Source organism: Phragmites australis, chromosome 2, assembly GCF_958298935.1.
Source record: "Phragmites australis chromosome 2, lpPhrAust1.1, whole genome shotgun sequence".
Taxonomy (NCBI): domain Eukaryota; kingdom Viridiplantae; phylum Streptophyta; class Magnoliopsida; order Poales; family Poaceae; genus Phragmites; species Phragmites australis.
In genome coordinates, this window is record NC_084922.1 from 46,348,786 (window position 1) to 46,362,698 (window position 13,913).

A 13,913-nucleotide genomic window follows, 5' to 3' on the forward strand; every position below is an offset into this window, starting at 1 on the left:
CCACAACAACGAAAGTGAACCTCATGTCAAAGTCACATATCGTCAACATATTTTGAGTAGAATATCCATGCTGACCCACATGTTGAACCACCTTTGCCGAAGGCACAACAACCAGTATATGATTGAAATGAGGCGCAAAACGAGAACCTAGCAGTCTTGGATGGATCGTTGTGAAGTTTGTATCTCTAGGTTTGACAGTATCTACTGAGAGGAGGTAGATACTTTCCAACACTTCATTGAATTTCCTACTAATTATTTCTTTTGACCTCACAAATCGGTTCTGCACTTGAGTAAATGACTGAGGAGCCCTAACAGTCCGGCATCAAGGTTCCCAAGCAAAGAAAAGGCATCAACTTGGTACAAGAATCGCATCAGTGTGTGTTAAAACAAGCACATGGACGGGGCCAAGCTCACCATGTTGCCGGTCGCAGGTGCGTCAGCATCCTCATCGTTGGCCACTCCCTCAGTAACGCTAGCCTCAAGGCCACCAGCTGCGGAGGATGGACGGGGCGGCATGTAGGGTTGTTCCCTCGATGCACAGCCGGGGAGCTATCCACACTGGCCGGAGCGGCCATCGTTCCACGTGAGCCTCCCATGGTCGCGCTAGCAGGTCCTGCAGTGTTGTCGGGGAGGCCTCTGGTGCGACCATGGGCATCGGGGCTGTCGCGCCAGGCACGGCCCCTGCAGCAACCATGCCCGATGCGCTAGGGAGGCCACCCGCGCTAGAGATTCCATGCGCGCCGGGAAAGGAGGTGCCTCGGTGCGTGGACGCCATCTGTTCCTTAGCCAACGAGTCTTAGGCGAGGGTCTTCTTTGCATCCTCAACATCGATTGGCTCCATCTTGACTAGACCACCGCCGCGCTAGGGAACAGAGAGAGAGAGGGGCCGAACATGAAGGAACAGAGGGGGGGGGCGAACAGGAGGGGGCTGGGGGTTCTGGTGGAGGGAGTGGTATTTAGCGGGTACTTTTCTTAAAATTTGATAGGTAGTATAGTAAAAGGTCGAATCATAAGCTAGAATAAGTTCCTTTTCACAGTTTATAGGATTGTTATAATATGGATTTTAGTTTATAATAATATGGACAAATAATATATCTATTTATTTTCACTTTAGACAATTAAGCTAGTTTATTATAATATTGAGTGAAAATAAACAGTAGCTAACTCGCCTCACTTCTCATTAGGGAAAGGATGACTAAAGCAAACCATGTTTCAACCTCCTTTGCATTAGACTCACGCCTACCTCGACTGCATTCCGGAAAACAAGCAGCAAAATGACAAGCCTGCAGGCCAAACAGAAAAGGGAAAAGGCATGTGCCTAGCTAGCGTTTGTGCTGCTAATGATGGCCGTAAACTAAGCGTGGGTGCAACATCCAGAGGCGCTGCCGCTCGCTCCAAGGCTGTCATCGTGTTCCTCAAACGACAACACTGCAAAACAACCAAAGGAGAGAAGGAAAAGCGAGGCCGGAACAGCTGTTGCAAATAAAGAAAGCGAAAGAACATTGCTCCTCTGCAGCAGTTGCAGGCAAGAACTCTCTCCCGTGTCTCATGCCCTTTGAGTCTTCGACTATCCCAGCAAATGCCAGTACTACTCACGTCCAGATTGGCCATGTGCTCGGCGCTTTTAATGGCCGAATCGAGAGAGCTTTCGTTCTGTCTGTGATACCTGGGTCTGGGACTCTGGGTGGGCGCTAAGGAAACGTGAGTGGCTGACGAACGGGGGCCGCCGATGGAGAGTGCAGCTTCATCATCGAGAGTTGGCATGTGCGTAGGCCGCATTTTTCCGAGCCCTGTGTTGTTTTTTGCTCCGTCTTTGCGCAAAGGGGGGGGGGGGGGGCAGGGGAAGGGGACTAGGAGAGGGCCCGTTTCGTTGCGTTTTTAATGGTCGGAAAGACGGCCTCATGATTGGCGGCGTGTACACGCACCCTGTCATGTTTGCCTACCACTATAAACACTGAGTTGTTTCAAGCGTCACTTACTTTTTTTTAATTCTCACTTTGAATAATTTTTTTTAAAATTTAAATAATTTACTTATTTTATTATCCATCATCACCCTCTTGCATCACCATCTCTACTAATTAAAAAATTAAGTTGCAAATTAGAAGATAATTTTTTTATTTTTCGAATCACATCTAAAATCAAACTACAGTATTGCTCTAGACATTTGTTGATGCTCTCGACATATTCGTTCGACGATGCTATTGAATTTGTACTTAATGTTACTGCATATAATATTTATATTTTAATTACAATATACGGACACTTAGCTAGTGGGTTTAATGGTTCAGTCGGGATGTTTATTCCAAATGTCAATGGATAGTATTTACCTGGGCCTCATCTTCTAGACGCTGTCTCGCCTCAACGCAGGAAGAGTTTACAAAAGCTTCTTGCCAGTGGTGGTGGAGCAGAAGCCAAAAGAGATAACCAAGGACCTGGCTAGACGGTCATGATGGAGATGAACACTCGCAGCCCTCTCCAATTCGCCCCCGTGCATCCCGGTTCCATTTGGGTCCCCGCCGAGCTAGCTGGGAACGCAGTGTTCACACATCCATACGGATTACATGTTGATGATGAAATGCGGTGCAAGTGCACTATACGCGCATCGTTCTTGGGCGATTGGACCAGTCCGGACCGTGCTGCGGTGCAGGGATCAACCGGACGCCCGGGGTCCAGGTCCATCCGTCCAGCCGGTCCATGGCACAGTAGAATCTGGATACTCGTGCTTGGAGCTAAGTCTCGTTCGTGCACACGGTCCTCGCAACAACCCAATTGTCATCTGCCTTTGCAATTCATATGTGGTTTTGTCGATCGGGAAGTCCAATTCCGTTTGGTCCCTGTCGTCTACTTAGCATAGCACGCGTTGGCGCGACAGGGCCCGTGGTTCTTGCCACGCACTCGCGACCAACCACTTGCGAGGTAGGCAAGGTAAGGAGGCGTAGCGATCGGCATGTTTTGGGTTTGATTCATGATCGGACAACAACCAAATAGTGTCGGGGATGCGAACCCTAATAAGAGCGCGTGTGCCGTGTCCGATTCAGGGGGAGAGGGGCGAGCGGCCTGCGGGCCGAGACAAGGGGAGGGGGGAGGTCTAGGTAAAAGTGGTTCTTTTAGTTCCTCGATAATTTTTTCTTTGTAACTTGTTTTAATAACTTTTCTCTTAGTTTATCTCGATAACTTTTACTTAAATGTTTTTTAAAAAAAACTTTAAAAAATAAAAGTTACGAAAGGAAAGGACTTTTAAAAAATGTAAAGTTGCTAGTTAGGTTCCTAGCGCGTTACCGTGAATTAGCCACGTTCGTCCGGGGGCAACAGGGCAAGTCTCCAACACGGGTCCGGCCGTCCGGGTCCGTTTCGTGATCGGCGTTCCGGCTCCTAAACGAAATTCCCCAGCAGCGTCCGACTCCGATGGCACAACAGCAGGTTTCAGGCCATAAAGCGCGAATCCACCGCGCGTCAAGAGGCACATCAGCAACACGGGAAATCTAGCATACACACGCGTTAGATCGCGAAGAAAGCTAGTTCGGCGACGCACAACATGGGGCTCAACCTGGCGACGTGGCTCCTCCTCCTCGTCGGCCTAGCATGTTTCGTTCCATTGTGTACCGCCACGCAGATCAAGACCACCGACACGCGCTGGAAGTTCCACCTTCCTTTACCCAACGGCGTCACCGGCGCCGAGAGCCTTGCCTTCGACGGCAAGGGCGAGGGGCCCTATGCCGGCGTCTCCGACGGCCGCGTCCTCAAGTGGGGAGGCAGCGCCGTCGGCTGGACCACGTTCGCGTACAACGCTAACTACAGAAAAATACCTCTGTGCACGGCGTCCGTGGTACCGTCGGAAGAGACGGAGAGCATGTGCGGCCGGCCGCTGGGTCTACAGTTCCACGCGAAGACCGGCGATCTCTACATCGCCGACGCGTACTTGGGCCTTATGAGGGTTGCACCTGACGGAGGCGAGGCCGAGGTGCTGGCCACCGGCGCGGACGGCGTCCCGTTCAACTTCGTGAACGGGTTGGACGTCGACCAGGCTACCGGTGACGTGTACTTCACCGATAGTAGCACGACGTATCCGAGGAGGTTCAACACCGAGATCATGGTGAACGCGGACGCGACTGGGCGGCTGCTCAGGTACGACGCGCAGACGAAGCACGTCACGGTGCTAAAGGCCGGCCTGCCGTACCCGAACGGCGTGGCGGTCAGCCGCGACGGCGCGCACGTCGTGGTGGCGCACACCGTTCCGTGCCAGGCGTTCAGGTACTTCGTCCGTGGGCCCAAGGCGGGGCAGTACGAGCTCCTCGCGGACCTGCCGGGGTACCCGGACAACGTCAGGCGCGACAACAAGGGAGGCTACTGGGTGGCGCTGAACCAAGAGAAGCAGCGGCTGGACGCGACGCCGGCGACGGCTCCTGCGAAGCACTTGGTCGGTGTTCGCCTGAACGCCGATGGAGTGGAGGTCGAGGAGCTGACGGCGGCCAAGGGCGTCACGCTCAGCGACGTCGCGGAGAGGAACGGGCAGCTGTGGTTGGGATCCGTGGAGCTCGAGTACGTCGGCCTGTTTGCTTGAGCTGTCAACAATAGCTATATACTACAGTGTTTTTAGACGAGCTAATATAGTGTCAGTATTAGCGATTAGATTAGTAGATTCATACTTATTAGTTACAGTTAAACCGTAGCTTCATATGGCATCGTGGCAAAAGAGCTTATACCATATTTGGAGCAGTAATTTGCTCTGTTCAATCTGATGTTTTTGCTTGTGTGTTTCCTCACCGTCCGGATCGATAATCTATAGCTATAGTCTATTACTCTTGTAAAATAAACAAATTATAATCAATCTAAATGATTTTTATCATATATTATATATATGATCAAACGTTCTATAATTAAATTTTGTGAATAAAAACTGCTCGCGCGCAGGACCGATGTCATGTCCTGTGATCCTGTCTCAGGTCAGGTCCAGCCAAAGCTTGCGATCGCGATCCCAACGTTACCGGCCGCCCTCGCGTCGGAACAGCGAGCCAACAGTGCGTGCCCAATACGCATTACGCACATGCACGCGTCCAATCCTAGTGCCAGTGACTGGTACAGATCTCTCCTCCATCGGATCCCTTCAAAGCTAGCAGAGAAACTGACGAGGAGTTTAGGTGATCGGTTGTGCTGTCTCTTAGCAAATAATATTTTGTAAGCTATTGATTGTCAAAGTTTTAAAAACCTAATTAGATTTTGACAAGCAATAAATAGTTATCATCTAATGGAGTAGTATGTATATAAGTATAAATACGTCATGTGGTCGGAAGTGTGAGCTTTACATTCGTCATGCGTCCATTGAGGAAAAGGACGAACGAAACAGGTGAATTTTTTTAGATTTCAGTCTTTTTTTTAAAAAAAATTCTACGTATGGATATATAGGAAAACAATGTTAAAAAGTAGATTTTTTTAACGGCGCTATGACATTTAACGCTATAGTTGAAAAGCATGATGTTATGACAATTAATATTGTGATAGCTATCACATACTATCTTAGTGATGACTTTTCCAACACCCATGTTTTCATTTAATTAACAAGGATGGCGCGTGTGGCAGACGCCTCGTCTCCTACCCCGCCCCTTCCTCTCCACGGTGTTTTTCCTCTCCACTCCCTCACGTCGGTGTCTGACCCCAGCCCGGCGGCCACCCACCACCCCTCCTCTGCTCCCTCCGGCCGCTCCAAGGAGCTTCGCTGGCGGGACGAGTCGCCTCCTCCTCTCAGGTCTGGGAGCCCGGTCTGTGTTCCCGCCTCTGTCTCGTTTCGGGACGTGGTGGGGGGTTCTAGGGCTCTGGTTCCCTTGGCGAAGGCCCTCGTTCCGGTCGAGCAAGGTCCGGTTGCCAGGCGTGTTCCTTCACCCAGGCCTCGTCCTTTCGTCCGGTCTGTGGTTGTCCGTGCTCCGCCACGTGACACCGGCCCGGATGAGGATGGCTGGCGTAAGGTGATTGGCAAGCGTTCGCGGCCCCGTCTTCCCCGCCCTCCTCGACGGACGCGACGCCAGATCCCGGAGGTCGTCCAGGGCCGTTGTTTCAACTGCTTGGCGACGACTCACAAGGCCGCACGGTGCAAGAGTCTCACCCGCTGCTTTCGCTGCTTGGCTTTAGGGCATCGTGCTTGCCTATGCCCTATGGCATCCCATCGTTCTCGGCTGGAGCGCAAGTTTGACTGGCGTCGCGTCACGCCTGCGGTGGCGGGCGGTGGTGCTTCCGGCAGCCCTTCTGCTGCGGCTGCAGACCGTCCTTCTCCACCTCCGGCATGGTCCCAGGGTGGTTTCGCTGTTGGTGAGGCTGCTGGGGACCGTGATGCTCGTCCGCGCCGTCGCCGGCGCCGGCGCCGCTCTGCGTCTTCTGCGGGTGGAGCTCCCACACCGCTCGGTGGTGACGGTCCGCTTGACCTTGCGTCTCAGCCTGGCGTTTGTGCAACCCCGGCGGCCATCCTGCCTGGCGGTCGTGCAACCCCGGCGGCCATCCCGTTCGCTAGTCTGCCGGATATGTGTCTCTCTGAGCGTTCTGATCGCATCCTGGAGGCGGAAGATCACCTGCGCAGGGCTGTCTTTGTGACCGTCGTGGGCTCCAGGCCGGCGGTCTCGCCAGTTGAGGCTCTGGAGGCCATCGCCGCCCGTTTTGATCTCGCTGCTGGCACCATCTCCATCCACCGCTCTTGGCCGGAGGATTTCTTGCTGCTGCTGCCGGACGAGGAAACGGTGGCGCGTGTTCTCAACGGCGGTCGGCCGCTCCATTTACCTCGTTTCGATCTTCTCCTCAAGCGCTGGTCGCGGTTCGCTAATGCTACCAGCTTGATGCTTCCCTTTCGGGTTGAGCTGTCGTTGCGTGGCATTCCGGCGCATGCTTGGGATTTGGCAACGGTGTTGCGCCTGCTCTCTCCGTTCTGCTTGATCGAAGAAGTGCACCCCTCTTCTCTGGGTCGCTCTGACATGTCGGAGTTTCGGGTCTCTGCATGGACCTGTAACCCGGAGCTCATCCCACCCCGTAAAGATCTTCTGGTCGCTGAGCCTTTGGGGTTCATGGAGCGTGAGGGACCGCCAGTGATGAGGACCCTGGTTTATCCAGTTACTATTCTCATCTTCGACTGTGTCGACTTCTCCAAACCTCCGGAGCCGCCTTCCTCTCCGTCCGATGATGGGGCGGATCGGCGCTCTGGCAAGCGTGCCGTTAAGGACCTCTTCGATGCTCCGGAGGGTGGTCCTTGTAGTTCGGGGATCGATGGCAGTTTTGGCCATTCGGGAGGAGGTGCTCCGCGTGCTCCTGTGCCGCAGTCGTCTTTTGGCTCTGCCCCATTCGGTCTACACCCGGTGGCTGCTGAAGAGAGGTTTGACGTGGAGGCTTCTGAGGAGTTGGCACCTCAACCTCCCTGGCGTCCCGCATCTCAAGCTGACGCCTTGATTCCTGAAGATGGCGGCTGCATGGATGCTTTTCCCAGCAGTAATGGTCCTCGGTCTCACGTTGCCGCCTCGTCTCCTGATAAGGGTGGTTGTGGGGGCCTTAACTCCTGCAATAAGTTGGCTGTGTTTGATGTTGGCGCCTCTCAAGTTCACTTTCCAAAGGGTGGGATTAATGAGACAAGGGTGGGGGCGATCGAGGATCCGGTCGGCTGCACTGGTGGAACTCTCGCCCTCCCTACTGACGTCGGGGGGCTCTCAGATCCTGCTGTGGATGCGGTTGAGGGGCTTCTTGTCTCTAGTCGACCTCCCGCTCCAATGATGACATCCCTGGCTGTCTCAACAAAAGAGGTTCAGGGCCTCGCGACAGAGGTGCTGTGTAGCGTTTCTCTGGTGCCCGCGAGCGAGGCTCGGGTCGGAGGTCCTGATCGTTTTACGCCAAAAATCTGTGCACAGGTTTACTCCAGGCGTCAACGTACCTTGACGGGCCTTCCGCAGACCCATGAGCGGGGCACAGACTCATCTTCTCAACTGAGTCCTGTTGTATCCCCTTCAGCTCCGGCGCATGCAGTGTTTATCTCAAAGATGGCAATCCCCATCAACGGGATTTTGCCAAGGCCACACTTGTCCAGGCGTCGCAAAAAGAGCCCCCCTGAGGACCGCCCTCCAAGACGCAGCGTGAGAATTGCGGCCGCGCGACAGGCGTCCTCATGTTCAGCTGAAGGCTCCTCACTCGTCATGAGGGGTCTGGGACTTGTTGCTGGTAACGCGCCAGGGGATCTGCAGGCCCAAGATGAATATGCCAAGCTCTTCTGCAGCCCTCTGTCAAGGGCGCATATCATGGCTCTTGCTGCCTTATTCGGCTGGGCTGCTCCCAACGAAGGCCAAGTGAGGATGTCAGATGGCATCTCTGTGCTTTGTTGAGACGTCGGTTGAGGTCGTTTCCATAGCTTCCAATGAATACGTCTAAGATCTTAGTGTGGAATGTGCGCGGGCTTAACCAAAAAGCGCGCTGTGACTCGGTTCTGGACGTTGTCAACTCGGTGAAACCTGACATTGTATGTTTCCAGGAAACAAAGGTGGCTCATCTCTCCCGATTTAAAATTCTATCGGTGTTAGGATCTGATTTTGATGGTTGGCACACTCTACCGGCTTCTGGCTCTCGGGGCGGTATCTTGGTTGCTTGGAAGTCCTCTGTTTGTCAGATGGTCGCCAACCGCACAGATAGCTATTCTGTCTCCGTTCAATTCCGTGAACATGATGGGCAATGTTGGTGGTTCACGGGGGTCTATGGGCCTCAAATTGATGCGGAGAAAATTCTGTTTCTTAATGAACTACGGTTGGTTCGGGCTCAATGCATTGGTCCATGGGCACTCGCGGGAGATTTCAATCTTATTTATCGATCTGATGATAAGAACAATGGGAACCTGGATAGGGCTATGATGGGGCGCTTTCGGAGGCTTCTCAATGACGTGAATTTGAGGGAGATCTCGCTGGTCGGGCGAAAGTTCACTTGGTCCAATGAAAGATCTTCGCCAACCTTGGTCAAGTTGGATCGGGTTTTCTGTACAGCTGATTGGGAAAATATTTTTCCAGATTGTCTCTTGCAAAGCTCGGCATCCGGCGTTTCTGACCATTGTCCTTTGATCCTCGGTCTTCAAGATAACATAAGAGGCAAGCGCCGGTTCCATTTTGAAAGCTTCTGGACAAAAATCGATGGGTTTCTTGAGGTTGTGAAACAGGACTGGACGGCGCAGGTTTCTTCTGTGTGCCCCATCGAGAGGTTGGCTCTGAAGTTGCAGCGGCTTGGCAAGGCTCTTCAGGGCTGGGGGCAGCGCAGGGTCGGAAACATTAGGCAACAACTCCTCATGGCGAAAGAGATTATTCACCGGCTGGAGATCGCTCGGGATTCTCGGGCTCTAACCGCCGATGAAGATTGGCTGCGTAGGAAGCTCAAGATGCATTGTTTAGGTCTCGGCTCTCTTGAGCGAACCATTGCTCGCCTTCGTTCGAGAATCGATTGGCTTCGTGAGGGGGATGCAAACACTTCCTTTTTTCATCTCCATGCCACGTGCAGGAAGAGGAAGAACTTTATTGGGAAGCTTCAAGTTGAGGGCAGTATTGTCACGGGCCAAGAGGACATGCAGGTGGCTGTGTTTGATTTTTACTCTCAATTGCTTGGCACAGCTGGAGATCGTCTCCGTTCTGTTGACCTGGATGCTTTGTTGCTGCCTTCTCATAATCTTGAGGAGCTGGATACACCATTTTCAGAAGATGAAGTTTGGAGGAATATAAAAGATTTACCTCTTGACAAGGCCCCGGGGCCTGACGGCTTCACGGGGCGTTTCTACCGAAGTTGTTGGCCCATCATAAAAGATGATTTCTTGGCAGCCTTGGCAGCGGTCCATGGTGGGGACTGTAGGAAACTTGGTTTGCTTAATTCCGCCTACCTCAAGCTCCTGCCCAAGAGGACTGATGCAATCAAGGTTGGGGACTATCGCCCAATTAGTTTGATTCATAGCTTTGCCAAGCTTGTGGCAAAGATTTTGGCTAAACGCCTTGCTCCGAGATTGTCTTCTATGGTGTCCTCAAATCAGAGTGCATTTATCCGCGGACGTTGTATTCAAGACAACTTTCTCCTTGTACAACAAACAGCTCGATATCTACACCAACAAAAAGCGCCACGAATTCTTCTCAAACTTGATATTTCAAAGGCTTTTGATTCCGTGGAGTGGCCTTTCTTGCTGCAGCTGCTCTCTCATTTGGGTTTTGGTCTTCGGTGGCGCACCATTCTTTGTGGTTTACTCTCTACAGCTTCTTCTCGGATTCTTTTAAATGGTGTTCCTGGGGAACCTATCTTTCATCATCGAGGGCTTCGGCAGGGCGATCCTTTGTCTCCAATGTTATTTATCCTAGTCATGAACACTCTCAATGCATTGGTCAGCCGGGCCGAAGATCATGGCCTGCTGCAGCCGCTTGCGCGCCGGCCTTTGAATCACAGGGTGTCACTCTATGCCGACGACGTCGTTCTGTTTTTGCGGCCGGTCCCTTCGGATTTGGTGCTGATCATGGGCATTTTGGAGCTGTTCGGGGATGCTTCCGGTCTGAAAACTAACTTCCAGAAGTGCTCGGTCTCACCCATTCGGTGTCAAGTAGAGGACATGGCTGTGGTGCAGAATTCTTTGCCCTGTGCCCTACAAGACTTTCCTTGTACATACTTGGGTCTGCCTTTGTCCATCAAGAAGTTATCTAAGGCTCAGTTGCTGCCTCTCTTGGACAAGATCGCTAACAAGCTCCCAGGTTGGAAGGCAGCTTTGATGCATCCGGCTGGGAGATTAGTGCTTGTGAAAGTTGTGCTAACAGCCATCCCAATCTATCAGCTAATTGCTTTGGATATTCCTAAGTGGGCTATAAAAGCCATAGACAAGATCAGACGGAGTTTCTTATGGAAGGGCAAAGCAAATACGAATGGAGGTCACTGCGCGGTCGCCTGGAGCAAGGTGTGCCGGCCTTTTGAGCTTGGAGGGCTCGGCATCCACAACCTTGACACTTTGTCCTGGGCGCTGCGCATGAGATGGCTATGGTTGCAGAAATCACAACCAGACAGGCCATGGGCTTCCCTTCCGATCCAGATAAATGCTAACACTAAGGCATTATTTTCGGTTTCTATCATCTCTAATGTTGGTGATGGCCACAATACTTTGTTTTGGTCTGATCGATGGTTGCACGGGAGGGCGATATCTGAATTTGCGCCCACTCTCTTGACCGCGGTAAGTAAAAGATGTAGAAGTCTGCGCACAGTTGCAGAGGCTTTGCTTAATAGAAGATGGATCCAGGATATCAGTGGGGCACTCCCAACTCTTGCCATCATTGAATACCTTCATGTTTGGGATTTGTTGGATGGGGTAGAGCTGCAAGATGGATTGCAGGATGTGCATTCTTGGATCCACTCGGCCTCTGGTCAGTACTCGTCGAAATCTGCATATATGATGTTCTTCCAAGGGAGTATAATATTTGAGCCATGGAAGCGGTTGTGGAAATCTTGGGCACCTCTGCGGTGCAAATTTTTCTTATGGTTAGCCATCATGAACAGATGCTGGACTGCTGACCGTCTTGCTCGTAGGGGTCTACCTCATCCAGCTCGATGCCCTTTTTGTGATCAGGAAGAAGAGACAATTCAGCACCTGCTCATTTCCTGTGTTTTCTCCCGTCATGTTTGGTTCCAAGTCTTAGCCAAGATTAATTTTCAGCAGCTCACCCCCCAACCGGATGGCATTTGCTTCAGCAACTGGTGGGGTACAGCGACATCTCAAGCTCCAAATGACCGTCGTCAAGGGCTGAACTCTTTGATCATCCTCTGTGCTTGGTGTTTATGGAAACATAGAAATGAGTGCGTGTTTGATGGTCGCAGGCCGGATGGGAATCGGCTGGTACGTGCAGTTTGGGATGAGGTAGTGCTTTGGGTCATGGCTGGTGCGAGAAATTTGTCTGCATTGTTGGCTTGAGGTGTGGTTCCAGACTTGAAGCAAAGTCGGCCTACAGGTCTTTTGCTCCCTGCATTTGAAGTGTTACCTTACAGGGTTTCCTTTTCGGTTAGCTATGTAGCAAACGAAAAGGGGGTGAATGGTCCTAGAGACATCAGCATTTCTCACCTACTACAACTGGTGCAAACCTTGCAAGCATGCCTGGACGGGCAGGTGAGCTTAACAGAGAAACAGACGTACTAACCTTCGGCATCTATTGCATCTTTGGCCACAGACTGGCTTTGCAATTTTGCATGCACGCGTGGGGCTTGCATGGACCAATCATTAACAGAACAGACCACAGTTAACAGAGTGTTGAAAAACTGAATTGGATAATGAGTTTGGTGACCAGTCAGACCTCAGAACTAAAAGGAGGGAACTGCATTTTATAGTTAGACAGCCTGTATTTTCATTTTGCTCCCTGCATCCAGGTGAAGAGTTTTTCAGCATGGTGGAGATGGGCAGCTATGTCTTCTGGTAGTTCTGAGCTCCTGGTGGATTCCAAGTCCCTGGGAGGGCTGCTTGTCCCTTTCGGAGGTGCAGTTCGCCCTCCGGGTCTTATGGGTGGAAGTCTGGTGGTTGTGCTGTACTCTTCCTGCTTCCTGGCCTGGTGCCTTCCTTAGCTTCTTGTTGTTTGTGTTGGGTGTGTTTTCCTTTCTTTCTCTCCTTTTTGTGTTGTGTTGTTTGTTTTTAGGCTATTTGTTTTGTTCCTTCTTAATATAATGACGGGCAGCTCTCCTGCCGGTTCGAGAAAAAAAAACATACTATCTTTAAAGTCCAAAGTAATATATATTTTTAAAAAAGGTCAAAATTTAAAAACTCTACAACGAAACAGCAACCGGCAAAAAGTAAACGCAAGGGAGATGGCTGAGTTATTGGTCCTTTATTTTGCCTTTGCCTGACCTTTTTTCTCCATTATGTGTAGATCAAGTATTACATTTCAGCTGTCATATCTGCAACGGATATAAAAGAGGAACAATTTTATATCTCCAATATACTAAAATAATAGCAATGGAGTACAATAATACTCCTGCTAGCCTGAAAAAAAAAGGTTCCAGCTGGTGAAGAAAGAAAGGAGGGAACCCAAAGCGAGATGTTTTGGGGAACCAGAAAAGTTCTGCAGGTCCAGATTGCAGTCTCGTTTGCCTAAACTCTATATCATAAATTACATGGCCTGTACAAACGCTGCAGCTCAACTTTCAGACAAAACTTGATGAGCTTGAGGAATGAGATCGTCTGACTTCGAGCTGTGAACCGTTGATTTGAGATGAATAGATTAAATTTGATGGTACAGTGTTATAAATAGTAAAACACTCACATATTTGCTATATTTCTGTTGCTACAGTGTTCAACGTCAAAAACACTATTCATCCTCTCATAAAATACTGTTACTCTCTGACTTCACTGGGGTGAAATCCGAGGAACCAGGTCCGAGCTTGGGTGCGTGGGCTCAACTTTCAGGTTTCAACATGGCCTGCACAACGTTATGAAACAAATGCCCCCCTGCCTGAACATAGTTTGTAAGACGTTTGTTATTTGTTTACCACCCAAGAAGTACTCTCGCTAGCACGCATACTCACTTCAGAGAATCACAGAGGATGTGATTTGTGAAACAGTCACCCGATTCCAGGCGACCCCCAAAAAAGGTCGGACCTTGGATTCCATTTCCACGGCAACGGTCGCAAAACCGACGCCCACTGTTTGCAGGTACTTCTTCCTGGAGCCTCGCATGACGGCATGAGTACACGCGACCAAGGCTCCAATATTCAGAACCTGTGTCTCGACTCGAGGCAACACGCTGCCCTTTCTCCTTTTATTAAGCAGTCCCTTTCCTCGGTTGCTCAAACTTCAGCGCCTAATTACCATATAAATTATCTCATGTGATGAATTAGATTGAGTAGTGCTATAAATAATACAGTCGTCAATTATGTATTTGAAAAAGGCACTGATATGTAGCAGTCAGTACTGGTGT

General features: G+C 50.9%; 1 protein-coding gene across 1 annotated transcript; it reads left to right on the forward strand.

The window, feature by feature from the left end:
• The first annotated feature begins 3,480 nt into the window (after positions 1-3,480).
• Positions 3,481-4,561, forward strand: LOC133910182 (protein STRICTOSIDINE SYNTHASE-LIKE 10-like). The gene has a single exon (XM_062352694.1). It carries the CDS (start codon positions 3,536-3,538, stop codon positions 4,559-4,561), a length of 1,026 nt encoding a protein of 341 aa, XP_062208678.1. The 5' UTR covers positions 3,481-3,535.
• Positions 4,562-13,913: the final 9,352 nt, after the last annotated feature.

Excerpts from the sequence above, each read along its gene's own strand:
- LOC133910182 (XM_062352694.1), top strand. The coding sequence starts at position 3,536 with ATGGGGCTCAACCTGGCGACGTGGCTCCTCCTCCTCGTCGGCCTAGCA.